General features: G+C 40.8%; 1 protein-coding gene across 10 annotated transcripts in view; it reads left to right on the top strand.

Annotated features, from left to right (window-relative positions):
* The first annotated feature begins 5,027 nt into the window (after positions 1-5,027).
* PTGER3 (prostaglandin E receptor 3) overlaps positions 5,028-27,680 on the top strand; it is a 190,661-nt gene continuing 168,008 nt past the window's right edge. For all 10 annotated transcript variants that reach the window (XM_030326544.1, XM_030326550.1, XM_030326552.1 and 7 more), the window contains exon 1: positions 5,028-6,020. In XM_030326544.1, the coding sequence (XP_030182404.1) occupies positions 5,127-6,020 (894 nt within the window). In that variant the 5' untranslated portion in view covers positions 5,028-5,126. The remainder of the gene's footprint in view (positions 6,021-27,680) is intronic.

Genomic DNA, 27,680 nt, shown 5'->3' with positions numbered 1-27,680 from the left:
ATTTTTATACAGGTATCCATTTTTTTCAGTGCCTTTGTTGAAAGGACTTTATTATCTTAACACTTGCTGAAAATTAATTGAACATATATGGACGGATGTGTGTGTATACCTATCTTTTATCTGTATATCTGTAACCCTCCCCCCCCCCACTGTGTGTGTGTATAGCCATAAATATCTACCTATTTAGATATAAGTAGATATAGTATTCTGTTCCATTGAACAGATATGTCTGTCTTTATGCTATTATCACACTGCCCTACAGATAACAATGAAAATCTGGTTTAAAATTTTAAAAAAACAACTAAAACTCACTGGAAAGCATTCAAAAGCATACAGAAATTGGCGAAGAGTTTAATCTCAAAACTCTACAACTAAAAGGGTAAGAATTAAGGGTTACTGGCCTTTTGGACTGAGAGAGATGCCCAACCCTCATGACTATATCTGTGGGAAATCAGTGATGGGAAAAATCAGTCTCACTGACAAAAAGTGCCAGAGATTGGAGTTCAAGGCTGAAAAGACCACTGCATATTTAAATAGGAAATCCAGGTGATAAGAACCTTAAAAAGAATGAGATAGAATTTCTGCCCAAATATATGTTTGACAGCTAAACTGTGCGTGAAAGAGAATCTCCCTGAAGCCTGGTGAAAAAGCAAGCAGAGACCAGAGTGGAACCTAGTCTTAGAAGATAAAACTACTCAAGACCTATGTCCATGACTTTGATGCTTTCCTTAAACGAGTTTATTCTCCACCCTGAGCACCTTAGGTGGCAAATAGTTGAAATTTCACAAGCTTGAAATGTAGGGCACAACCCAAAGCTGGCAGAACAGCTCGAAATTAGAGGAGAATCTGCAGAAGAAAACCACAGACATGGTGGTCCCCATCACTGACCAACAAATTATGCAGTATAGGGTAGATCAATCCACAGAGCAGCCATGAGAAATCATGACAACAGAGCAGAGATAGAAAAGCAGCTGTATACCACAAAAGGAAATGTTGGCAGTCTGAATCCAGGCAAGTTAACTACCTGGTGGATGACCACATCACCTGTACCCCCAGCCCCCACCTGGCCCCAGGCCAAATCAATAATCCTCATGGAAAACAATAGAAACCATAGTCACTACAGTATATTAACTACTTAGTCCAGTTTTCAACTAAAGACTATCAGGCATGCAAAGAAACAGGAAGAAAAGTTTGAAGAAAATGCAATCAATACAAAGGGATTCAGTATACCCAGATGTTTGATTTAGCAAAAACTTCAAGCATCTCCTTTATTTTGTTGAAATAGTAATTATATTGGTTGATGTTTGGGTGTTTAAATCTACTTTGGATTCCTGAAATAAATCCCATTTGATAAAACTACATATTTTTCCATTTTTCATGAAAATTGTTCATGAATTTTTAAATTGGATTTTATATAAGAACTTACCTCCATGGCAAATCACAAAAGCCACTGAAATTAGCATTCCTTTCTTCTGTTATTTCAGATTTTAAAAATCAAGAATTTTGCACTAAAACATAAGCTCCATAAATGTAGGGATATCTGTGTGTTTCTTTTATATCTCTAACAACTAGCACAGTATCTGACAGAATAGATGCTCAATAAATATTTTTTGAATGAATGGATGGATGACTAAGAAATATGCTGGGGGCACCTGGGTGGCTCCTCTCAGATCATGATCTTGTGGTTTGTGAGTTCGAGCCCTACATCGGGCTCTGACAGCTCAAAGCCTGGAGACTGCTTTGGATTCTATGCCTCCCTCTCTCTGTCCCTCCCCCTCTTGCACTCTCTCTCTCTCAAAAACATTTTTAAAAATATGCTGAAATTAGCAATTGGATCAATGGAATAAGAATTATAGATATTTTCCATCCATAATGAAGTAATGCAAAATAGTTACTGATCTTGTTTTGTAACCAAGTCTATTTTAAGATTTCTTAATGCAAGTTCAGTAGAAGTGGCAGAATATATTCATCAATGCTAGCTAAATATTGAGATATGTTGTGAATTTTAAAAGGTAAGATATTTACATATTAAAATGTAAATTATTTTTAGAGAATAGTTTAAGAATACATAATGGGTGAGGGGCGCCTAGGTGGCTCAGTCAGTTAAGCCTCTGACTTTCTCTCAGGTCATAATCATGGTTTGTGGGTTTGTGGGTTCGAGCCCCGCATTGGGCTCTGCACTGACAGCTCAGAGCCTGGAGCCTGCTTCGGATTCTGTGTCTCCCTCTCTCTCTGCCCTTCCCCTGCTCACACTTGGTTTCTCTGTGTCTGCCAAAAATGAATAAACATTAATTTTTTTTAAATTAAATAGATAGTGGGTGATTATATACTTTAAAAATTTTAAAAAACATTTGAATATGTGGTCTTTTCAATGATCTGACTCTAATAACTCCACTGGTCTGTTGATTAGACATGATAGTTTGTGCACTCCAAGGAAAACAAAATGACCATAGTTATGTATTAATTAGTACACCCCTAAGAAAGATATCAGAGGTTCCTTAAGCAAAACATATTTGTCATTTAGAAATTCTCTTTAATATGCTGTACAGCATGTTATTAGGTTGGTCACTAGAGGGTGCTGGTGTTTCAGACCAACACAATTCAGGCTATTTCTGCCTTGACACTAAAAAGTGCCAGCCAGAATCCATCTGCCAGCATCCTATTCCATGGCTCCTCAGATTCCCTAAATCACTTGTTTACAAGGTAAGTAACTAAAAAGCTGACAACGTAGAATAAGATGAAGCAAATCACTGAAAGGAGGAAAATGTTACACAAAAGATCTGAAATGCAACATATTTAATGCACTGGTATAGAGGTGAGTAAAGAGTCTAACATTAACTCTGTTACTGTTACGAAGTCAAGTTAGCTACAGCATATACTGCAATGGGGGAAGTAAAATTTCAAAGAAGTCAAATATTCATAAAAATGAGAATAATTTTTGATATAACTGGAGAGACATTCAGCTTTGATGTTTGCTGTATGAATCATGACAAATTAAGTTTTTAAATAAAATACATAATTACATTAGAGTCTCATTACTGAAAAATTTAATTTGATACTTTCATCCAATATGCATTAAAGTATATATATGATAATATTAAATATTATCTTTTAAATGAGATTTTAGAAAAAACTTTCATAAGTATGAGTTTCAGATTAATTCAAATTAATAAGACAAAAGTTTGGAGAAGATTTAAAAAGTAAACCACTTGAGTATTCCTTCCTAGCTGTCATTCTCATTAGAAACATGACATTTTAAAAGAAAATTCAAAAGTGTAAAAAAATTTTAATGACTGCAAAACAAAATAATGTCATTAATGCATGTTGTTAAAATGGAGTTGAAATTACATTTTTGCTCTTTCTCCTTTAAAAACTATATAAGGCTTATAAGCATTTTTTTTTCAAGCTCTCATACAGAGAGTTAATACAACAGCACAGAAAGAATGTGGGATCATCTCCTACCACTCATTTACACCCCCAAAAGATACCAACTAAGCTAGGAAAGGTAAAGAAACTAAGTACAGGACTTCCTCCTGAAGTCAATCTGAAGCCTGAGTAATGGTATTCATACTGCTATATGATCAGGTTTAATTTCTTAAATGAGGGGAAAGAACGAAGTCTACAAATTATTTTCAAAATCTTTTCATTTCCTGGACAATGTGAAGAGGCAGAAAAGCCAGACCCTTCCAAAATGTGGGAACAAAGTTACTGTTGTTTCTCAACTGCTAAGAGTAATTATGGTATGGACGCAAACAAGACTAAAGATGCAGACTGCAGAATTGCTGGAAGACCTTGGGCACATCCTTTAACTTCAAGGATCCTCAGCTCACCGTCAAAGGGGAGTAATAATAGGAACAAGACCTTGGAGGATCTGATAAAACGGGAAACTGTGAAAAAACACTAAATATTCGCTTAGTAAAAGATATTAGGCAATTATGCCCATTTTCACTAAATGTGAAGACCTTCCTAACATCTACTACAGTTTCTAGTCCTAATTGAGAATAGGCTGGCGGCAGTTTTTCATTATCTCAGATATGCAAGCGGCTGCCACCTGCCTCTAGCCACTTTAGCTGTAGCTTTTTCTTTCTTTTTCTTTCATTCTTTCTTTCTTTCTCTTTCTTTCTTTCTTTCTTTCTTTCTTTCTTTCTTTCTTTCTTTCTTTCTTTCTTTCTTTCTTTTCTTTCTTTCTCTCTCTCTCTCTTTCTTTCTTTCTTTCTTTCTTTCTTTCTTTCACGGGGAGAGGGATAGAATTTAGGTGGAGAGCGGTAGTTGAGATTTCATCTTCGAATTCGGCACTCTGATTTTACTTTGTTTCCTTTATACGTATTCCCTTAAGTCTCTATGAGGCACTATGAGTATTATATTATCAGGGTGACCCCCGGGAACAGAGCTGCTTCGTCCCAAAGTATAAAAAGGGAGAAAAGTTCATTCAGCTATGCAAAGGAGTGTGGTTGGCCCGGATTGCTTAGAAACAGGTGAGTTACACTTGCCAGGGTTACAGAAGAGCTCCGGGAGGAGGACCCGGCCCCCGCAATAAGCGTTGGCGGATGGGTAAGGAGCGGGGCGGACGTTCGGGTCTGCCTTGGCGACTTGCCTGTGGTCGGGAAGCACGGGGAGACATTTTAGCCCGGGCCGCCCACGCTCCTCTGGCAGAGGAGAGAAGGAGGCGCGGCGCAGCGAAGGGCGGACTGGCTGGGCGTCCCGTCTGGCCAGGAGTCGGGGCAAGAGGAGTCCTCCTGAGAGTTTCCAGCCCTGGCGGCGAGGGCAGCGGTCACGCAGCAGCCGGGGGACGCGCGCAGTTGCTCCTCCAGCCCCCCGCCCCCGCCCCGGCGCGCTTCAGCCCACACCCCCGGGCGCCCCGCCCTCCGCGGCCTTATAGAAGGGGCCGGCACCTCGCGCGCCTCGGAGCTGCAGGCTTCCCAGAGCCGACGGCGCGGCTGCCTGAAAGCCCAGGCGCCGTGGCCAGAGGAGAGAAGTGAGGCGGCGGCTACGCCCCGCATCATGGAGGGCAGCCCGGCCCCAGCCTCAGTCCGGGTGGACACCGACCTTCGCCGCCGCCCGCGCCCCTTCCGCCAGCTCCCGCTGCTGCTCTCCGAGCGCCGTCCTCTCCTCACCTCGAAGCCAACATGAAGGAGACACGGGGCGACGGGAGCGCCCCTTTCTGCACCCGCCTCAACCACTCGTACCCGGGCATGTGGGCGCCCGAGCGCTCCGCCGCGGCGCGGGGCAACCTCACGCGTCCCCGCGAGCCTGGCGAGGACTGCGGCTCGGTGTCCGTAGCCTTCCCGATCACCATGCTCATCACGGGCTTCGTGGGCAACGCGCTGGCCATGCTGCTCGTGTCGCGGAGCTACCGGCGCCGGGAGAGCAAACGCAAGAAGTCGTTCCTGCTGTGCATCGGCTGGCTGGCGCTCACAGACCTGGTCGGGCAACTGCTCACCAGCCCGGTGGTCATCTTCGTGTACCTGTCCAAGCAGCGCTGGGAGCAGCTCGACCCGTCGGGGAGGCTGTGCACCTTCTTCGGTCTGACCATGACTGTCTTTGGGCTCTCCTCGCTCTTCATCGCCAGCGCCATGGCCGTCGAGCGAGCGCTGGCCATCCGGGCGCCGCACTGGTACGCGAGCCACATGAAGACGCGCGCCACCCGCGCCGTGCTGCTCGGCGTGTGGCTCGCGGTGCTCGCCTTCGCCCTGCTGCCGGTGCTGGGCGTAGGCCAGTACACTATCCAGTGGCCCGGGACGTGGTGCTTCATTAGCACCGGGGGAGGGGGCAACGGGACTAGCTCTTCGCACAACTGGGGCAACCTCTTCTTCGCCTCCACCTTTGCCTTCCTGGGGCTCTCAGCGCTGGCCGTCACCTTCGCCTGCAACCTGGCCACCATCAAGGCCCTGGTGTCCCGCTGCCGGGCCAAGGCCACGGCGTCACAGTCCGGCGCCCAGTGGGGTCGGATCACCACCGAGACGGCCATCCAACTCATGGGGATCATGTGCGTGCTGTCTGTCTGCTGGTCGCCCTTACTGGTACGTAGTTCCTGCGTGTGTGCGGAGGTCTGGGCGGGCGGCCGGGCGCGCCGGCGGGCCAAGGAAGCCTCTTGATGGCGGCAGCACTTGCAGGGGTGTGTTGGCAACCACAGAGGACTGGAGAAGCCTGTGGCCCGCTATCTTGGTTGTGGCTTCAGAGTTGAGCTCCTCCTTTACTTGCTGAGCACCTTCCAAGTGCCAGGCATCGCGTTAGGCTTTGTTTATGCAAGCGTGGAGGCCACGGGGCTGCTCCCATCCTAATTGGAGGGAGTAGGAGGATGCCCAGGTGTCATTCCAGTGCGTGTACAGAGACACAGATTTCTAATGGGTGCACTAGGGGCAGAATGGCTGTGACAACTGTAGCCTGCTGCTGTGCGTTTTCTCCTTATTTCAAGTATCTCTTGCATGTTGAGATGATTTTCAGTCTGCAGAAATATTCTACCTGCAACAGCAGGTGGGCACAGCCCTCTTGCAGCTTCTGACACACTGCGTGCCCTCCCAGCACAGCCGGGCTAACCTTCCTTGCAGGTTCACTCTTGATGGAAGCAAGAGAGTGAAGGAAGACCCCTTTTGCCGCTGCAGCCTGCCTCAGCCCTTTGGAATGGTGCTGTACCCTCTAGGGAGTGCTTGAACCCACATTCAGTCAATGGGACCCCAAGGCCTGGGAACTCTGACCCGCCTTTGGGCTGGAGCAAGACCAGTCCTGAGATAGGAAGATAGGGGTTGCTGCACTGCCTAGCTTCTCGCAGAGGGGCACAGCCTGGGAGCAGGTGATGTTTACCCATGCTCCTTGTGTGGCACCACACACTTACCTGGTTTTTTTTCCAGATTTTCCTCTGTGGTACTTTTAGCTGGAGATTTCTATGAGTAAGTGTTGTTTATGAGTACCTGATGAGTGGATGTTCATTTAGGTTCCAAGCAGCCTGGCTTAATAGGAAGCATTGCAGCAAGCGTGACCTGGTCACTGGCAGAGTTATAGCAGATTATATATTGGACTTGGAAATTTAACAGACCGTCGTGGAAAACTTCTGAAATCCGTGAACACAGTTTTCAGAACCCACTCCCACATGGCTTTTCTTTTAGTTTTTTTATGTTCTACATCACATGAAATTTACCATTTTTAAGTGTGCAGTTCAGTGGTGTTAAGTATATTGCCATTGCTGTGCACCATGTTTACTTTTAAATCCCTTGTATTTAAAAACAGAACCTTGGTGCCTTTCCCCTTCCCACACTCCCCTGCATTTGACAAAGCAGATAGCCTAGAATACCTGTGTTTAACTGGTACAGTATATTTAGAGCACAGGTCTTGGCTCCAAATCAGTGACATGTGGGCACAAGGAGTTATGCTGGGACCTAGCTGCCCATAAGTGGCCGTGTGGTCACAGATCTCTGTTCCAGGAACTAGAACTCAGGCTAATGTCATCACCGTAGCTTATCAAACCCAGCATCAATTTTAGACACCTTTACTCCTGTGGTTGAAGAATGAGGTATACAGGTGGCCAAACAGAAGGGGAAAAGAGTTCTAAAAAAATAAACACTTTATTAAAGTGTGGTAATTAACATAACTTTAAAGGCAAACAGAATTATCTGAATTTTTCACAGTTGACATTTAAGACCCACATCTTTGAGTCTGCTCTTACCACACACTTTATATCCTAAAAGAAATGCAGTTAAACCGTATGAATAAAATGCTTACCTATACAGTTAACCGGATGAAGAGAAACCGTGTAGTGTTTTTATTTCAAACTTTGATTCTAATGTGACGGGCCTGGTAGCCTTAAGAATTGAGATCAGTTTTGAAAATTGTAAGCTAGGATGGTCAAACTCACTCTCTTAAGAAAGACATATTTGGAACTAGTCTTATTTAGTTCCTGCATTCAAAAAATATTAACTGGTTTGCATCATTTTATCGGGCACTGTGTTGATTCAGTTCTTATAAAAACATTGCATTTAAAATGAAGTAAATTTAACACATGGTCATATCAAAGAGGAGAGATTCACGGTTTCCAAAGTAGGTACTTGATAAACTTGATAAAGAAGTGCTTCTGTCTTCTGTTTTGTGCACCATCGAAGTTAAATCTTCAGATATCTTCAGAAAGATCTGCAGTAAAAAGTTGGAATTATCTCAAAGAAACTGGCAATACAGCTCTTTTAATAAGTTAGGGAACTATAAGAATAAAGACACTAGAATTTAGTGACTTGAATTTTCAGTGTATTAATGTTGAAGTAAGAGAACCTTTTTACACCTGTTTTCTAACTACAGGTAAAATATGGATTCCCTATTAGCCTTCGTTGAGTTGGGCATAGGATACCAATGTAATTATTCAAACTCCTTACTTAAAAGGACCCTGAGTATATCTTATTTTGAAGACTATCACAATTATAATAATATTCAGTTGTTGCTGCCAGAAAATTTAGCAGAGATACCATAATAAGAAAATTACTGGCAACAAGTTCCTGCTACAAAATACTTACAGGTTTGTCTATGGTGCAAAACAAAACCTTCTTTACATTTTCTCTTTCCCAGAAACTTTACAAAACACAATGTGAGGGGTGCCTGGGTGGCTCAGTTGGTTAAGCGTCTGACCTCAGCTCTGGTCATGATCTCACGGTTGGGTTCGTCGTTTCGAGCCCTGCATCATGTTCTGAGCTGACAGTGTGGAGCCTGCTTGGGATTCTTTCTGTTTCCTTCTCTCTCTGCCCCTCCCCCACTTGCGCTTTCTCTCTCTCTCTCTCTCTCTTCTCTCTCTCTCTCTCTCAAAAATAAGTAAAAATAAACTTAAAAAAATATGATGTGAGATGTGAAATTGAGAATACAGTGGGAAGTGATGTCACCGTGATAGACGATCTACAATTTGTAGTCACTGTAGGTTTATGAGGCATCAAATCCTATTGGAATCCACCAGTTGACTCAGCAATGCAGATCTGTTAGACTTTTTATTATTATTTCATTTTTTATGAACCAAATTCACCGAATCATCCAGTTATTATACATGATAGCCAAGTTTCCAGAAATAGGAATAACCTTAGGCTGTTGTTCACAAAAAGCCATGAGTACCTTTTGTATTTTTGTAAACCTTACACTCCCCAGACAGGTGGAATGTGGCTAACATTGTAGCTATCTTAAAAATAGTAACTATAAGGCTAACATTGTGAAAAGTAAGGTCTGAGGAACAGAATTCCTCATCTACAACTTCGGACTTGGATAAAAGCAGCCTTAGAAACTTTTGCCTTTAATCTTGAACCAGCAAATTCTGCTCAGTATCCACAAAAGCAAAGAGAGATGCTTCAATTCAAGAAGATATTTCCTGGGGCACCTGGGTGGCTCAGTCAGTTAAGCATCCGACTTCAGCTCGGGTCATGATCTCATGGTTTGTGAGTTCGGGCCCCACATCGGGCTTTGTGCTGACAGCTCAGAGCCTGGAGCCTACTTCAGATTCTGTGTCTCCTTCTTTCTCTGCCCCTCCTCCACTTGTGCTGTATCACTCTATCTTTCAAAAATAAATAAATGTAAAAAAAATTATAAAAAGAAGATATTTCACAATGTGGATGTGACTTTATTTAAATCTAAGGAATCCCTGATATATCTTGACAAATGAAACTTGCCTTAAGTACACTACATGTGGTAAAAATATGCAATAGACTGTTTTACAGAGGTAATCCTGTTTCACGGTATAAAAAAGTATTAGGCAATTGCTGATCTTCTCTGCCTATAAGTTTCTGCCTTATTTAGGATGTTGCTCCAAGGAAAATGATTATATAAAAACCTTCCGTAATTTGTTTTTATGAGAATTGAGATTACTTGGAATTCTTTACTTTTTTTGTTTATTTATTTGTTTAGGCACTGTGGAAGGGATATTAAGTAGACTTTTTTTTTTTTTTTTTCAACGTTTATTTTATTTTTGGGACAGAGAGAGACAGAGCATGAACGGGGGAGGAGCAGAGAGAGAGGGAGACACAGAATCGGAAACAGGCTCCAGGCTCCGAGCCATCAGCCCAGAGCCCGACGCGGGGCTCGAACTCACGGACCACGAGATCGTGACCTGGCTGAAGTCGGACGCTTAACCGACTGCGCCACCCAGGCGCCCCTTAAGTAGACTTTTTAAAAGCTGGTCAAAGGGGCGCCTGGGTGGCTCAGTCGGATAAGCGTCCGACTTCAGCTCGGGTCACAATCTCGCAGTCCGTGAGTCGAGCCCCATGTCGGGCTCTGGGCTGATGGCTCAGAGCCTGGAGCCTGCTTCTGATTCTGTGTCTCCCTCTCTCTCTGCCCCTTCCCTGTTCATGCTCTGTCTCTGTCTCAAAAATAAATAAAACATTAAAAAAAAATTAAAAAAAAAAAAAAAGCTGGTCAAAGAATTATAATCTGCTCAGTGGAGCCCCACATTTATGAGTGAAACAATTGGAGAACAATACCAGATTTGATATAATTAGTATTGCCTTGGGCTCTGGGAAGAACATCCACCTGACTTTACCAGAGTGGACTTCAGGGAAGAGGTGGGATGGCATAGCTTGACCTTGTGGCTGAGCATGAGCGTGTCCGGGAACCAGAACAGAGCGTGTACACTAGAACCATGGGAAAATTCTTTGAAAAGGTGTATGGAATCAGATTGAGGTTGTTAGGACGAACGTGGGATAAGGACCATGTTCTTTGCCAATAGACTACAGATCTCTATTTTGAGTTTTAGAATAGGGGGAGGGTTTTTAAAAGATTGACAAGGCTGTGGTTTGCAGATAGATTTGGGCTGGAAAATGGGAAAGTGAGATTGGTTATGACTTACTTTCATGAGTCATTTAGGGCTTTAGGGTAAGACAGTGGGAAGAGGTGAGTCAAGGAAGAAAGGTGATAAAGAACTGAAGTTATTAGAAATGGTTGATTTAAGGGTGATGGCTTAACAAACATTTCTTGTGCCTCTACTCTATCCTCTTCACCATGTAAATATTTTCCCATCTGTTATCTCATTTAATTGCATCCTGTAAATTTGCCACTATTTTCTACATCATTCAGACAAAGAACTCAAGTGTAAAGACTATTAGAACCAGATTTATAATTCAGGGTGTGTGACCGCATTTATTTTCAGTTTTGTTGTAGTTGTTGTTGTTGTTGTTGGTTTGTTTGCTTAAATATAGGCCAGGAATTATCGCTCTAATAATGGGCCTTGGGCAAGTTATATATCCTCTTATCTGTACAGTATGGAGGTAGGACTACTAGACATTTAAGGGCCTTTTTTTTTTTCCAATTTATGTTATTCTCAGGTTCTCTTATTGGTGAGAATGATGGTTCAATGATGATTTCAACCGTGAAAGTTTCCATGGGTTCAGGAAATTTGGAAAGGAGACTGTGTGGCTGAATTTTTTTTTTTTTTTTTTTTTTTTTTGCAACAACAAGGCTCCTGAGTGACTGGGGCTTTTGGACAGAGTACATATGGTGATGGTGGATTATCTAAATGATATATTCAGAAGCCAATATAACTTGAAGATTAATGAGATAAATCAAGGCTAAAAGAATGCAGATTTTTTTTATTTTAACAGAGAGGGTTTAACAGAGAGAGCCAAGAATTAAACAGTTCTTAAACTGTTCTATTTAAAGAAGTTCAGATGGTCTAGAATTGTAGAATAATTGTGACTCATTGGCCTTTCTCTTTTGAAAAAAGGTGTAAAGGTCAAGAATTCAATTATGAAAGTTTCCACGGGTTCAGTTTTCTGGGAATAACATTCAGGAGTATATGCTGCACACATTTGTAATGGACGTGATTCATCTGAGGGTGCTGAAGGGTGGTAGTAAGGGATTCTGGGTCATGTGTCAGTTTCCAGTTCTGGCCTTGCATTGCAAGGAAGCTGGGAGGGAAGTCCTCCCTAAAACTCGTTATATTTGTGTAGTATTTTTTATAATTCACCAGTGTTCTGCAGTTATCTCATTCATGCCTTAAGATCCAGAGGTCTACAACTGTAACATGTCAAATTTTGAATCCCCCATTTTCCTCAATTCTTAATCATAGACAGAAGTAGGAAATTTGTATTTCAACTCCCACCATACTTCTTGAAGACTATTAGATGGCCTCTCAAGTACCCCTTTTCCTTAGAAAATTCCAACTCTCATAGGTTAAAGAGGATAACCAAAGAAGAAGCCTGGTTGTCCTTGGGGTTCTCCTTCTATCCTGATCCCTAAGTATATGTCAATATTTTACAGTAAGCATGGTATCAGAAATGACAGGTGGACAATGTGTGACTTCTTTAGCAAGAAGGACACACACACAAACTGAGGAATAGCACTATGGAGTGGAAGAAATTATCTCTGCTCTTTATTGAGAACGTTTGTCTCTCCATTTTTTCATTTGCCACTTCACTCTCAGTCACTCAACAATAGCTACAGAGCAATCACCCCTCCTGGATTGCCTCAGGTCTCAAGTTAGAAGTCACTTTATTTAAGAAGACTTCCTTGATTCTCTCTCTCTAGGCCAGATTGCATGCTCTGGCCCTTTGGTTCCATAGCACCTACCTTGCATTTCCCATAGTCTGAGTCACACTTCATTGGACATATTGCTTAATTGACCTCCTGAGGCCAGGTACAGTGTCTGTCTTGTGCATTGTTCTTTTCCAAGGAATGGTCATGATTTCATGCCATATAAGGTATACCCAATACATGGTTCTTGTTTGAGTATCTAAGCACCCAAATCAGAAGACACTATCTGGTCCCCATTACGTAAGCAATTAATTGTGTGACTTTAGACAATTCACTTGATATCCTTTTGAACTATTTGCTTTTCTTTTGTAAAGTAGGAATAAAAACACCTACCCAACCCACTTCACAGCATAGTAATGAAAACCACATAAATCTATGTGGGAATAATTGGGAATATCCTTCAATAGTAGGAACACTACTAGGATGTTTTACTGGATGATAATGTTGACTTCTTAGTGTTCAGATAGACCTTTTCCTTAGGAAACTGAAGAAAAGACACAAGTGATGTTTCACAGCTTGATTAGTTATAGTTTACTGGGGGCAAAAATGTGTGGTGGAGAGTGGAACTTTTCAGAAAAAAATAAAACATTAAAAATTATAAATCTCAAGTGCATAAATTTTTACAAGGTGTTATAATTCATCCCTCCCCCCTGCCACCATCTCTCTTCTGCATTCTGTCAGCTCTGGAATCCTTTCTGCCTCATGGCTGCCAGTGAATTAACTCTCTAAATCTAAAACCTGCTGGGTCCCATTTCCCTTTCCCTAAACCTGGAGGAGTAAGCATGACCTCATCTTCTGAAGACCACTGCCAAAGGTAGAGAATGTGTTGCCTGTTTCTCCAGTCAGGGGCTTCATTGTGTACTCAGACCTGTCCTCGCATAAATGTGTAAGTCAAATTAATTTTGCATCTAGTTATTGTCATTGGTCAGACTGCTTAAGGGTGGAGCTCATTACTCAGTTGTCCTCATCAGAACAGGGGATCACCAATGTTGAGGCTGAATAGAATTTCTACCACTGACTCAAAGCCTAAAACTGAACTTATGTTGATCCTTAGATGAGGCCCAAGAGTGAGAATCACAGAGTTGTAAATCGCCTCACAATTTGGCCAGCTCCTGGCAGAACATTAATATTATTTGTAGTCTACAGATAACACAGAGTGTGATTTTCCCATCCAGTGACCCTCCTAGGCAGTCTCCTGGGCAACATTCCAAGGAAGACATTTCATCGGGTGATCTTGGCACTTATTAAAATGTATATACGGTATTACTTTTATAAGTACTGATTTTTATGATAGGCATTTGAAGAACCATAGATCTAAAAATGAAATATAGTGGCAGAGATGAAGGGGAGGCTTGATTTTTCGCACCTTAATTCTGCTAGAAAGAAGGAGATTAGCTACCAATTTAGGTAAAAGTTATGTAACAGAAGTACAAATAGCATTACTATTTTTAAAAATCTTGAAAACACAAAAACAGGTCAAGTTAGAGCTGGAATCCTCCTTGTTTTAAGCAATTATTGACCCTCCAGGAAATCAGGTGTAACTTAAAAAAAATATACTTTTCGCCAATCTTTTGATATTTCTGAAAAGTATTTGATTCCTGAAAGTAGATTTGATCTTTCTGTCCCACTTTCTGAATATTTTATAAGTGTCGCTTTCTGTGGTTGAGAATATGCTGCTGTTGGTGTGATTCATGCAAATTTAGAAAAAGAAATATGTTGTTAATGTTGAAAATGCTGAAAGGAAAAAAAAGAAGGAAAAGAAAAAGAAAGATTGTAAAACATAAGATGCATTTGGGGGAATTCACCAGACAATAGGGTGGAGCTTTCACCACGGTCTTGATGTCTGCAATTACCCCGATAATGTCTCACTACCAACCACCTTGTGTGGGGTTGGGAGAACATGCATGTCTGCATTCCTGTGCCTCAGCTGTCCTAAGGTAAGAGTGGCAGTTAGTGATGAAGTGACCCCTGACTTGTGAGCACTCCTCACTGCTCCATGAGAACAAAAGAAATTGACTGGAGAAGGAAGTGAGGGCCACAGAGAAAATAAGGCACTGGGAAGCGAAAGACCGGGATTCTCATCTAGGCTCTGCCACCACGTGATAGAAGTCACTTTATCTTTATGGTTTTCCTTTCCTCATCAACAAAATAAAACAATTATCACCTCTAAGTTTCCTTTCAGTTCCGACTTCCTGTAGCTTGAAATAGATAAAATCGTCCCTGGTGGACGTACTATACTAGATGCATGAGGGAAAACACCCAAAGACTTCCTCAAAAGGGGCATAGAAATGTACGCAAATGGACCAAGTAGACCACACATTCTTTTATACAATCATCTATAAATATCGTTTGAGGGCTTGCTATGTACCCGCTAGTCTGCTCACCCTGGTGGTGCAGTGGTGATGAGCGCTGACTCATGATTGCATGTGTTGGGCAGTTATGGGCTCATTCTAGGGGGCGCACTGTTCACATTATATTCTATGTGAATGACACTTTTTGTTGAGCAGTGTGCAATCTGTGCTCTACAGTCTTCTTTCATGAAGCTTTCAACCTACTGAGGTAGCAGACAGTCAGTGAACACTCATTCCGATAAACAAATGTCACCAGTCTGACGGGTCATTACCATGGTTGCTCTCACTGGCACATGGTGCCTGCTGCAGATGGGCCTTGTCTGGGCAGAAGGGCAGTGCTGCTCGTCTACTGCTGCTGTGAGGCCCTGTGGTAGCGTGTCCCTGTCCAGGCTATAGTAGGTCTGTACTTGGGCACCATCATTAGAGAGCACATTAATTCATACCCATAACTCTAGCCATAGAACTCAGCAGTAATTACCCAGAGGACAACCACTGTGCTACAGTTTATGGACACAGAGGGCAGCTGGCCTCAGGTCACATACTGTCTGGAATCAGCCTTCCTGGGCCCTTAGTCTCTATGTTGTACTCACATCACCTCCTGACAAGTTTGCATTTCTCTTCCAATGAATTTTCTTCTAAGACTTTCCATGTCTTCTCCCTCTACTGAATGTAGCCAGAGTCACTCTTCTCCAAGTTTATTAGCTTTAAATCTTGGGAGAAGAGGTTAGGTTTCTCAGCCACCCCCCTTTTTCCCCCAGAAAGCATGATGGTCTACCTCTTCCGAAGTGATCAGTGGCATGTACCAGGAGTGTTGTGTGAATTTTCTTATGATACCACACCGATTTCCACTATGTAAACCTACTCATTCTACATTTACCAAAGTCATTGCTTCTTATTATTCCGTGATGTCTGCTCCAATGTGGCTTGCTCTGTCCACCTGAGTAGAGAAGGGGGGTGGCTCCTGCACCCCATTACATACATCACTAAAGCAATGAGCATGTTATGAAGGCAAGATAAAAATGCTTTGAGAGATGTCAAAGAGTACCCCCTCCTGATTCCATGGTGAGGTGTGGGGTGTTAAGGAGGGTCTGTTCAGAAAATGTCACTTAATGATGAATCTTGAGGGATGATACTTTGAGGAAGAAATCAGCATGTGAAGCCATCAATGTGGGAAAGAGCAGAAGCATCAGAGAACTGACAGAAGGCCAGTGGACAGACCGGAGTGAGTAGGAGGGAGAGCACCTTCAAGGTGAGGCCAAGGATGTGGGCGGGGCCAACTGTGCAGAACCCTGTCGTTTTTGTTTGGGAGTTTATATTTTTATCTTAAGTATGATGGAAAGCAACTAAAAGCAGTGTGTGAGGGCACCGTCAATTGATCTGCTTTATGTACGAAGAAGATTGTGCAGGTTGTTGCTTCCTGAATTAGAGAGGTGGGGCATCAGAGTCTGTGAATGCTGAGGTCTGATGGAGTTGTAGAGTTGTTAGTGAAGAAAAAATTTTCCCCCTATGTATTGCTTGAAGAGAAGGGAGAGACATAGTTTGGCACAGAATTCGTGCGGGGAGGGAGTGTGTGCAGACACACAGAGGAAAAAATTGAAGCAGGTGTGCTGGGAATGGCGTGCAAATCTGTTTCTGTTGAAGTATGTTTGAGAATGCTGAGCAATGTTATGAGTCAAATAGGGATTGAAGGATGAGGGAAAGGGTGCGGAGTGCATTGGTAGATTGCCTTGAAGATTAGAAATAAGAATTTGCATTTTATCTTGGGCAAGTTGTATTGCTTTTCTACACTCCTGTTCTATATTTGTAAAAGAAGACAGTTCACATTATAAAATCTCTTGGCTTCTGAGGGTCATTTAGTAAAACAACCCATTTAGTGTTTGATATCTTTTTAGAATATTCTTGGTGAGATTGTTTAAGCTTACTTACAGGAAATTTGTTGCTTTTCATGGGGCACAAAGAATTCTTTTAGAGCCAAGTACTGTGTTAGCCTCTATCTTACAACTATTTGTGTGTGTGTGTGTGTGTGTGTGTGTGTGTTTTTAATTTACTAAAATAACCCTAAGAGGAAGGCATTATTGGCTCCAATTTATAGATAATGAAGAAACTAAAGTTGAAAGAAGTTGACTGATTCATTTAAGGTAACAGAGCTAGTAAGAGGCCAAGCTGGGAGTCAAAGGCCAAACTCTTTTCTCTAAGCCGCGGTGCCTCTGAGTCACCCAATTCATCTTGAGTTGGTGTTTCTAATATAAAAATTTCAGTTCTCTTATGTTGGTTGATAATGCTCATCCTTGGCTTATGTGGAACAATACTTAATTTAACTAGAGACAGTTTTTTTAAGTTTTATGATACTATACTTCTGTATAAAGTATCAAGAACTTCCACTAAATTTATGAACAACAAAATTACATGCAGTTATCTTGACAATATGAGGGGCAGGAGTCATGATGTATCAACTCATTTAAGTGACACTTCATTGAATATCAGTTGTACGCCAGGCACTATTACAACCTGACAGAATGATGACATGGCCTTTTCCTCAAGGAGCGTGATATGTAGTGAGTGATTCCCTGGAGAGACTTGAGGTTGTGACTAAAAAAAACAATATTATTTTCCATTGTCAGTACTGAACATAGGATCACACCTGAGGGCCATTTAGAATTTATTCACCCATTCATGCTTTCAGTGGTTGGTTATTGAGTATCTACTATCCATCAGGCACAGTTCCAGATGCTGGAAATATAGTAATGACATAGACTAGTTTCCTGTTCTCAGGGAACATGCATTCTAGTAGAAGAAGATAGCCTACAAATCAGATTGTCATGAACACTGTTAAGAAAATAAATAGTGTGATGTGATAGAGGAAGCCTCAGAAACTTTTGTAGATTGAGTTGTCAGGGAAAAACACCTCAGAGAGGTGTTGAGACCTCTCAACATTTAAGTTGAGACCTGAGTGAAGGAAAGAACCAGGTATGGATAATCTATAGGAACGGCATTCTAGGCAGAGGGAACAGCAAAGGGCTCACCAAGTGTGTTCAAGGGAGAGAGAGAAGGCTTGTGTGGCTGAAGTGAAGTGAGAAGGAAAGAGTGGAGTGCTGTGAAGTGAGGTCAGAGACAGTGCTGGGGGCCAGATTGTATTTGTATAAGGCCATACTAAGGAGTTTCAATGTTGTCTTAAGAGAACACTGGAAGGTTTGAATCAGGGGAGTAACATTATTGGATTTATGTTTTTAAAAGATCCTGGATTGCAGAAAGGCAATACTAGGTGCAGGGAGAACAGATAGAAGGTGCTGAAGTTTTCCAGGTGAGAGACAATGATGGCTGGTATTAAGGTGGAGAAGTGGATGTATTTACACAAAGAGATTTGAAGACCGATTTCATAAGACATTCTGAAATTTCTCTAATCCCTGCCCTGTGATTATGACAAGAAACAGGGTCCTTCCTCTCTGGGCCTTTGGTAGTAAGGTGGCTAGCTGTCTACCAAAGGCATTCCCTTGGTTCCTTAACAAGGAACTGACTGCTGCAAGCTTACACAGCTAATAATGGGCAGAGCCAGGATTAAGCTCTATCTAATGGGTGCTATTTTTTTCTCTGAGACAGTCACCCAGAGAAAGAGAAGTAAGCAAGTTTGTTTATGAAATAATAGGATGTCCTAAGAATCATGATGCCCAGGAGAAGATCCAGACCAGACTAAGCTTAAAAGTAGAGGGGAGGGGGAGGTTTGCTTGATTTACGTAAATTGCAGGAGTGTCAAGGTTGGAGGTGGCCCTCTGGAAGACTAAAGCCAGGACTCTCTCTTTCTGTATCTCTCACTTTGATTTCTTTCCATATGTCAGTTCAGGCTCTGCTTCTAAGCAATCAGTTTATGACATAGCTTTGCAGCTCAGTGGCCAGATCCTATGGTGGTGGTGGTGGTGGTGTTGTTGTTGTTGTTGTTGTTTCCCAAAGCTTTTGGTTAATAGATTTATATTTACAATGAGGTTTTAATTTTGCTCTTATAACAATACAATATTTCAGTGATGATGTCATCTTGAAGCAGTTTCAACATCTTTCTTTCTTCTTTATTATAATTTTTTTGTTCTGTGAATACAAGAAACCGTTATACATGACATTAACTCCGAGGACCCCATTTCATTTTCAAAGACTAATGTGAATTTTGTTAAGCCCCAATTAAAGATTTAGGGTCAGAGGATTGTCCAGAAGTGAGTTAAGAGTGTGATGTAAGGTTTACAATGGAACAGAGGTAGCCATATGAGGCTCTGTAAGCTCACAAATACTATTAACACCATAGTGAGATGACCAGAGAAGAAAACTCCATAAAGGGCGAGTTGTAGTCTGGGTTTGATGTTAATCTGACAATTTTCTCTGTATAAATCAGTGGATGTGCTAACAGCCAACATGCTGGGTAGCAGATTTTTGAATTTATTAATGGTAGTAATTTCCTCCAAGAATAGACTGAGGATTTGCCTGGATCCAGAAGTAAATTTTTAAATCTTTCTTTCTTTCTTTCTTTCTTTCTTTCTTTCTTTCTTTCTTCCTTCCTTCCTTCCTTCCTTCCTTCCTTCCTTCCTCCAACCCTCCCTCTTTCGTTCTTTTTAAATTTTTTTTAATGTTTATTTATTTTTGAGAGAGAGAGAGAGAGAGAAAGACAGACAGAGAGAGAGAGAGAGAGAGAGAGAGAGAGAGAGAGAGCATGAGCAAGGGAGGGGCTGAGAGAGAGTGAGACACAGAATCCGAAGCAGGTTTCAGGCCCTGAGCTATCAGCACAAAGCCCAATTTGGGGCTTGAACTCACAAACTGTGAGATCATGACCTCAGCAGAAGTCGGATGTTTAACTGACTGAGCCACCCAGGTGCCCCAAAAGTAAATTTCTAAAAAGTAGCTTTTGTTCTGTAAAAGACATTAGGGAACATTAAAAAAAAATCCTTTTTCTCTAGCATTTATTTCTAATTAAGTTATGCTGTAGATCAGTTTCAGGAAGTATAGGAATATCTTCTGGCTTCAGAGCTCTAATCTCCTCCCTAAACTTGGTTCTTGGTCACAAACAACAGAATCTGACTCCAAGCCTATAGGGCATATATGAAAAGGATATCAGTGGTTCACAGGGTCCATAAGAAGCTACCAGGCTAGGTTTAGAAGACAGACAGGGCCCAGGCTCTTCTGAAAGCTGAGCGTCAGGTCACACTGCAAGACAGTTTGCATGTCACTGAGATGAAACTGCCATCTCAAAGCTCCCTTCTTTGTGTCACTCTGTCAAGATTCAAAGTCCTGGGTGCAGATGCGACCACTTTAGCTTGGGGTTTTTACCCCTTGGCTATATCAAGGGGTCACCAGAAGAAGGATCTTATTCCTGCAGCATCTTATTATATTTTTTAATGTTTATTTATTTATTTATTTATTTATTTTTTTTTGAGAAAGAGAGAGAGAGAGACTGCAAGCAGGGGATGGGCAGAGAGAGAGAGATTGAGAGAGAGAGAGATGGAGACATAGAATCGAAAGCAGACTCCAGGCTCCGAGATGCCAGCACAGAGCCCAACATAGAGCTTGAACTCATGAGCCACGAGACCATGACTTGAGCTGAAGTAGGACGCCGAATGGACTGAGCCACCCAGACGCCCCTAAATGTTTATTTATTTTTGAGAGAGAGAGAGAGAGGGAGGGGCACACAGAGAGGGACACAGAGGATGCAAAGCAGGCTCTGCACTGGCAGAGCAGAGCCCTAGGTGAGACTCAAACCCAATAACCATGAGATCATGACCTGAGCCAAAGTCAGATGCTTAATGACTGAGCCACCCAGGTGCTCCTGCAGCATCTTATTTTTGAGGTAGGGGGTGAGAGTTGGAAATAAGTGCTGGAATTTCTCTCCCACCTAGAATATGAAGAAATAGTTCTACAAACTGGAGGTGATAGTTATAAGAGGTGGGAGTTCGTCGTTACCACCAAATTCAGTTTTAGAAACATTACAACAGTAATGTGTGTGTGTATGTCTGCATGCGCATGCGTTCACATCCCTTATTGAGTTGGAGTGGAAACGAGACTCAAGGAGAGGAAGCTAAAGAGATGCACAAAACAAAAAGACATCTTTCCTGAATGCCTACTACATGCAAGTACTTGAGAATTGCTGTGTGAAGCCCTTTAATAGATCATCTAGTTTAATCTTCACAACAGTTTATCAGTTTGGTATTTTTCATCCCTGTTTTTCAGTTCCACATTCTAAGATTCAAACAATTATACAACTTCCCCCAGTCACACCCCTAGCGAGTGGCATACATGAAGCTTTTTTATGCCATAACGTTCAGTTTCATAGTGGTTGTCTCTACTTTTCTTGGTTTACTAAAGCACTGTCATATTACTTTATTGAAAGTGTACAAAAAAGAATAGATTGAGTGAAAATACCTAAAAATAACACAAACTGGCTGGATTAGATAATCACATGGGTTAAACAAGATTTCCTGCAGAATCTCGTTGATCCATTCAATGACTGGCCTTATTAGGACCTTGGGTTTATAGAGAATATGTCATGTAAATCCCTGTAGAAGGTGACAAGAATTTTCACTTGTCCTACAATGAACCGTTAAAGGATTCCATTCAACATGATACCTACAATTTAGGAGGTATTTTCTCTAAAGGTGGGACCTCCATTTCATCCAGTTGTCTGTCTTTTCAGGCGTAGAACACTCACATACAGTGGTAAAAAGTTTTATCAGGCAAACATTTTCCAGCTAGTACAATTCACAAATATTATTCTTTTCACTGAACTATTTATAAAACAAATAAAACTGTTTATTGAGTTCTCTTTGCCTAGTGGGAAAGTGTTTGACTACAGTCAAAATTAGAAAATTTGTTTTGACAGTTTTAAAACTTGCAGCATGATATAGTACGATTGGGATTCTTGCAGACCTGCTTTCATCTTTTTTTCTTATAACTGTAGAGAAAGAGCTGTAGTGAACAAACCTCAGTGTGCTGACAGTGACTCTCTCACAAAGAATTCAGGCATGTTACTATCTAGCGCCCTCTCATCCAGGCTTCAGATTCCTTAGTTTAATTCTTAAGATCCTGGATTTGGCCACATGTCCTACTCATTTTCCATCCTTCCCCCAGCATCCTTACCTTCTGTCATAAAGATCAATTTGTAGCTCCTAGGATGATTCACACAATTTCCCACTCAGCAGTAGGAACTCTTTGTCTTCCAAAACTTTCCAGAAACATCCGCTATTTAGGGGGCCATGCTTTCCTGATCCTGGAGACAGATTTAAAAGCCCTCCCTTATACTCCACAGTGCCTGTGTATACCCTGATCACTTAATTATGCACAGTTGTATTTGCGGTTGTCATAATATTTATTATGGCATGAGGATGATGGTCCACAGTAGACAAATGCTTACTTTATAGTAGGCACTATGCTAAGCATTTCACAGACATAATCTCATTTCATTCTGTCAACAACACTCTGAAAGGATACTGCTATCTCCTTTTTCAGATGAGGAAATTAGTTTTGGTATGTTAAGTAGCTTTCCCAAATCACAAGGCTAACACAAAGCAGAGCTGACTTTCAAATCCAGATTTGTCTGATTTTATGGCCTATGTGATAAATGGTTAAACTGTATGGCCTCCCTCTGGTTAATATTCATTTGTTTGTCTGATTCACTGTGCACTGTAAACTGCTTAAGAACAGAGACTTTGCCTTATTAGTCTATGAGTTTTCCTGGCCCATAGCAGCCACTCACTAAGTGACTATGGGACGAATGAAAAAAAAAAAAAAATGTTGTAATAAAGTGAAAAAGACACTAGATTTAGAATCAGAAAATTGATGTATAAATCCTGGCCTTAAAAGTTTTACATATATTACATGGTTTTTAATCTTTACATAAATGTTGGAGGTGGATGATATCTATCTCTTTTATTTTACTTTACTTTTTCATTTGCTGGGTAAGCAACTTGCTTTAAGGTTCAGAGTTTGTAAATGATATTGAGCAAATCAAACCCAAATGTTTTTTTTTTAATGTTTATTTTTGAGAGAGAGAGAGAGAAAGAGAGAGAGACAGAGTGCTAGCGGGGGAGGGGCAGAGAGGGAGGGAGGCATAGAATCTGAAGCAGGCTCCAGGCTCTGAGCTGTCAGTACAGAACCCGACATGGGGCTTGGACTCAAGAACCACAAGATCACCACCTGAGCTGAAATTGGACACTTAACCAACTGAGCCACCCAGACGCCCCAAACCCAAATGTTTTTGATGCCAAAGCCACCAATACAGCTTGTGTCTAATGAATACTGTGTACTATGTATGCAGTCAAACTTGTGAGCATTTTTAAAAACATTTCTTTTCCTTTGTTACTTTTATTGTTTCCATGTTGTTGTTAGTAATAAAAATTCTCAGATTAAAAAATACTTTTAGTGTAGACAAGAATGGGAGACACAACATTGTTTCTGTAATGGAAGAGAAAAGTTAATTGGAAGCAGAGGGTGGAAACACTAGAAAACAGCTACTCCAATGCCTGGTGTTCAAAGAAACAAACAAGATGTTTAGGAAGGTGCCCTGGGGATAACAATTAAACAATGAGGGATTTTAGCAACAATAGGGAAACAGTAAAAATAACAAAGAGAAAAACAGTGCTTCAAAAGATGCTCAAAAGTTTCAGTATAATTATGTTTCCCTCAGTTGTTATTAGAGGATGATATAGTATATTGGCTTCAGAGTAAAAAAAAAAACAAAAAACACATAACTGCAAATCCAGAGTTAGGACAGCCTTCAGGGCTGGTTAATCCCCAAATTTAGCATTGTCATCAAGGACCAAAGCTTGTCCTGTCTTTTGCAGTCTACTGTGTTGGCCTCATCCTATCAATGGCTTGTTCCCCTCAGGTTTGGGATGGTTGGTAGTACAGAAACCTTTCCCTGACCTCCATCCACAGATTCACTTTCCACAGTTTCAGTTACTTGGTGGTCAACCGTGGTCCAGAAGCAGATGATCCTCCTTCTGATCTATTGTCAGAAGGTCCATAGTAGCCTGTCACCATGCTTACATCATTTACCTCACTTCATCTCGTCATGTAGGCACTTTATCACCTCACATCATCAGAAGAAGGGTGAGTAAGGTGTAGTAGATATTTAGAGAGAGAGACCACATTCACATTACTTTTATTATAATATGTTGGGGTAATTGTTCCATTTCATTATTAGTTATTGTTAATCTCTTACTGTGCCTAATTTACAAATTAAATTTTATCATAGGTATGTAGACATAAGAAAAAAGATAGTATATATGCGGTTTGGTACTATCTGTGGTTTCAGATATTCACTGGGTGTCTTGGAATGTACCCCTTATTTATTATTGGAGACTAGTATACATGCTTCCTAGTTCACGTCTAGCAGGAGTAAGAAGCTGTGTTTTTCTCTGGTTCCCTCCAGAGGAGGGAGAGAAACTTTCCCCCAGATATCCAGGGAAGGGAACTTCCTCTTGTTGCTTCATATGAGATCTTGTTGCTTCATTATGGGATCACATCATCACCCCTGATCCAGACACGTTCTAGTATTTGGGGATGAGATCAGCTCTGGGGTGCTTAGACTCCCATGAAAGTAGATGTATGGATGAGAAAGGGAGATGGAAGAATGGGTGTTGGGTAGGCAACCAACAGTTGACACTATAGTGATGATACCTGTGCAGTTTAATTGAGGAAATATATGTGATAGGCCCTCAAAAAGTGTAAAGCCCGAGACCTTTGTCCAGTGTGGTAGCCACTAGCCACATGTGGTTACTGGGCATTTGAAAGGTGATAATTCCAAATTAAGAGTGTAAAATACATATATGAGTGTAAAATACTCAGCAGATTTTGGGCATTATGTAAAAAAATAATGTAAAATATCTCAATCTCTATATTGATATATTATATATATATATATATATATATATATATATATATATAGTGGCTTGAATTATATTTCTTTTGGACAGAGCTGCATTAAACCAATGACTTTCAAATCGTTTTAACTGGAGAATCTATTTCAATAAATATTTTTAGAGAAATGGACCAAAACAGAAGTGTTTTGGCCCAGTGGGGTAGGGAACTGAATATTTACAAATCCTAATGACATCTATTCACCAATTCCTGCAAAAACATTTATGAAAATGCTAACATTAAATATAGATTTTAAAATGAAATCAATAACATTCTCTAAGATAGTAATAGGAATAATTTTATAAATTACTCGCTTAAGGTCCTCCTTGGGAAGCCATATAGTGCAGTAAAAATGCCTTCAGGGAACTCACACCTTAAGGAGAGAGGGAGCTAATGGATTCAGTTGTTGGGATTTGACTATCTTCTCTTAGGAGCCTATAGTCTTTATAGGAGTTTGGCTTCTGAGTCATGGGAAGAATTGGTTTCTTCCTCATGTTTGCTTTCTTCTGGCTCCTATTAGTTAATCTGCTGTTGGACCAAATGGTATGAATCCAACTAAACCAACAGATGAGACAAAAGCAGCCTAAAGGGGGAAACATAGAAGATGAATAGGTTACAAGTTTCCATTTTCCTACATCCCATGTTGTGTGAATTCGATCTTGTTTAAACTTTCTTCAAACCTGGTACAAAATTGTAACTGCTAACTGTAATTTAAGTGGTTTTGTAAAGTCTGATTTTCTGAAAATGAAAAGCACAATCTTTTCAGAAGAGCATTTTGAAAACTAAAGTTTATCATTTGCAATGTAAATAACACAAGGCACTCGATAGTTTTCATCTGCTGCATATGTGGTACATGAAAGGAAGACATGATTGTGAAGGCGTTTTACAAAGCTGCTACATAAATTTTAAGGGATAATGGGGTTACAAAGGGACCTGTGTCTCTAAGGACATAGCAAGTTACAATTCTGTGGTAAGTCATAGCCACAGTCTATTAGAATCTGTGTACTGAGGAGGCAACAGTGAGGGGATCTTTTTTTAAATATATAATGACTTTTTTAAAAAGTTTATTTCTTTTGAGAGAGAGACAGCATGCACACACACAAGTTGGGGGAGGAGCAGAGAGAAAGGGAAAAAGAGAGAGAGAGAGAGAGAGAGAGAGAGAGAGAGAGAGAATCCCAAGCAGGCTCCATGCTGTCAGTGCAGAACCAGTTGCAGGGCTGGATCTCAGGAACCATGAGATCATGACCTGAGCTGACCATGACCAAGAGTTGGACGCTCAGCTAACTGAGCCACCCAGATGCCCCATTGAGAGGATCTTTTATGCTTCCTTTTGTTATACTTAACATCTGAAGAAGAACAAAAATAAAAACAAATAATATTTATATAAGTCTGAGTATTTTACTGTTTACTATAAACTTTTGTACCTGTTAAAACAGCACAGTGAGCTGAGTGGGATGCAGGAATCAATGTCTTCAGTGTGGCTACTTGGTAGACCCAAAAGGTGAAAGAGTCAGCAGAAGTGTTTAATTGCGGCTTTCTCACACGAGCAGCAAAAATGCAGGTTTAACTTAGTGAACACAGTTCTCTTCAGAAAGGTTGAGGCATTGGAGACTGACCATCCTGTCATGATTGGGAAATCACAGAATGTTCTTTTTAATGTCAAAGAAAAAGTGACACCAACGCAAGACACCTTAAGCCCCTCCCATTGTGGGTCTGGCACTGCACAATTACTTAGCCCCTATTTACAGTCCACACAACAAGAGTTAACTATAGAAAAAGCTGGTGAATTTTACGAAGATGTGTTTTGTATTGGGAAAAAGAAAATGAATTACGTGAAATGTTAGGAAGTTCCTATGCTAACGCTGACTAGAAGCCTAACATTGACAGAGAATTTTACAAATAAATTAAACTATTATTTATGTGTTATCTGTTATACTCTGAAGGGTATTTTAAATACTTAATATAATATAGGTATAAGATATCGTTTCATATTTGTGGGCAAGAATTGTTTAAGCAAGGAACACTAGAATCCTATATAACATTTTTTTTAACAATGAAAGAACTTTTGACTTACTATAAATTATAAATTTGATAGTAAATATCCTTCTTAAAGACTGTGTTGTTATGTATGTCTTATTGTGGGTTTTGTCTTGAGCTATATTTCTGGGAAAAAATGTTATTAAATACATAACAAGAATTCTTTCTTTCTTATTGATTCAACATGTTTTACTTTAAATATTTGCTTCTCCTATTGATTCTCCAGCCCAGCTTTCCAGTTTCTTCCAGGTTACTACTGTAGCTGTGAACATTCTACTTAAAATCATGAGTGATGAGAAGATGTATGTACCTAAAGTCCTTTAGTACCTAAATTGAAGCTGTTATTCTGAGTAATTATAATAGCAGAAACACAACAACAACAACAACAATAACAACAACATCAACAACAACAAAAACAAAACCAGAGTCTTGAATAGGGATAGATATTGGTGGATTTGTATATTAGATAAAAGCTCTAGAATCCTGTACCCCCATATGGGTAGGGGGTACTCGTCCTACCATTCATTCATTGGTTAATTCAAAATTATTTATGAATATACACTGTAATGTATTTTGTGTTAGCTGCTTCCTCAGGTAAACCTAAAAGGACAGAAATAATCCCTGCTCTTGTAATAATGTTAATGTATTAAGAGAGACTGATAATTAAAAACAAGCAACAATACGAAATGTTTAGTGGTGATAAAGGAAGTAGAGAATTTGGGGAGTCCATATTATTATATGTGCTGCCGAAGCGAGCACAGGGGAGTCCATATTAAAACTTACCTGCTGGGCTTTTGTCAAGGGAGATACCAAATAAATTGACATTTCAAGCCTATACAAAAAAATACATTGGGACTGGTCAAGGAAAGATGGGAATGGCAGTTGAAGGACCTGGGGGTCCATATTGTAAAAGTGCAGAAGCAA

This window comes from Lynx canadensis, chromosome C1 (genome assembly GCF_007474595.2).
Source record: "Lynx canadensis isolate LIC74 chromosome C1, mLynCan4.pri.v2, whole genome shotgun sequence".
In the NCBI taxonomy this organism is placed as follows: domain Eukaryota; kingdom Metazoa; phylum Chordata; class Mammalia; order Carnivora; family Felidae; genus Lynx; species Lynx canadensis.
Note: the sequence above shows the minus strand (reverse complement) of the source record. Positions and strands in the feature narration are given on the sequence as shown.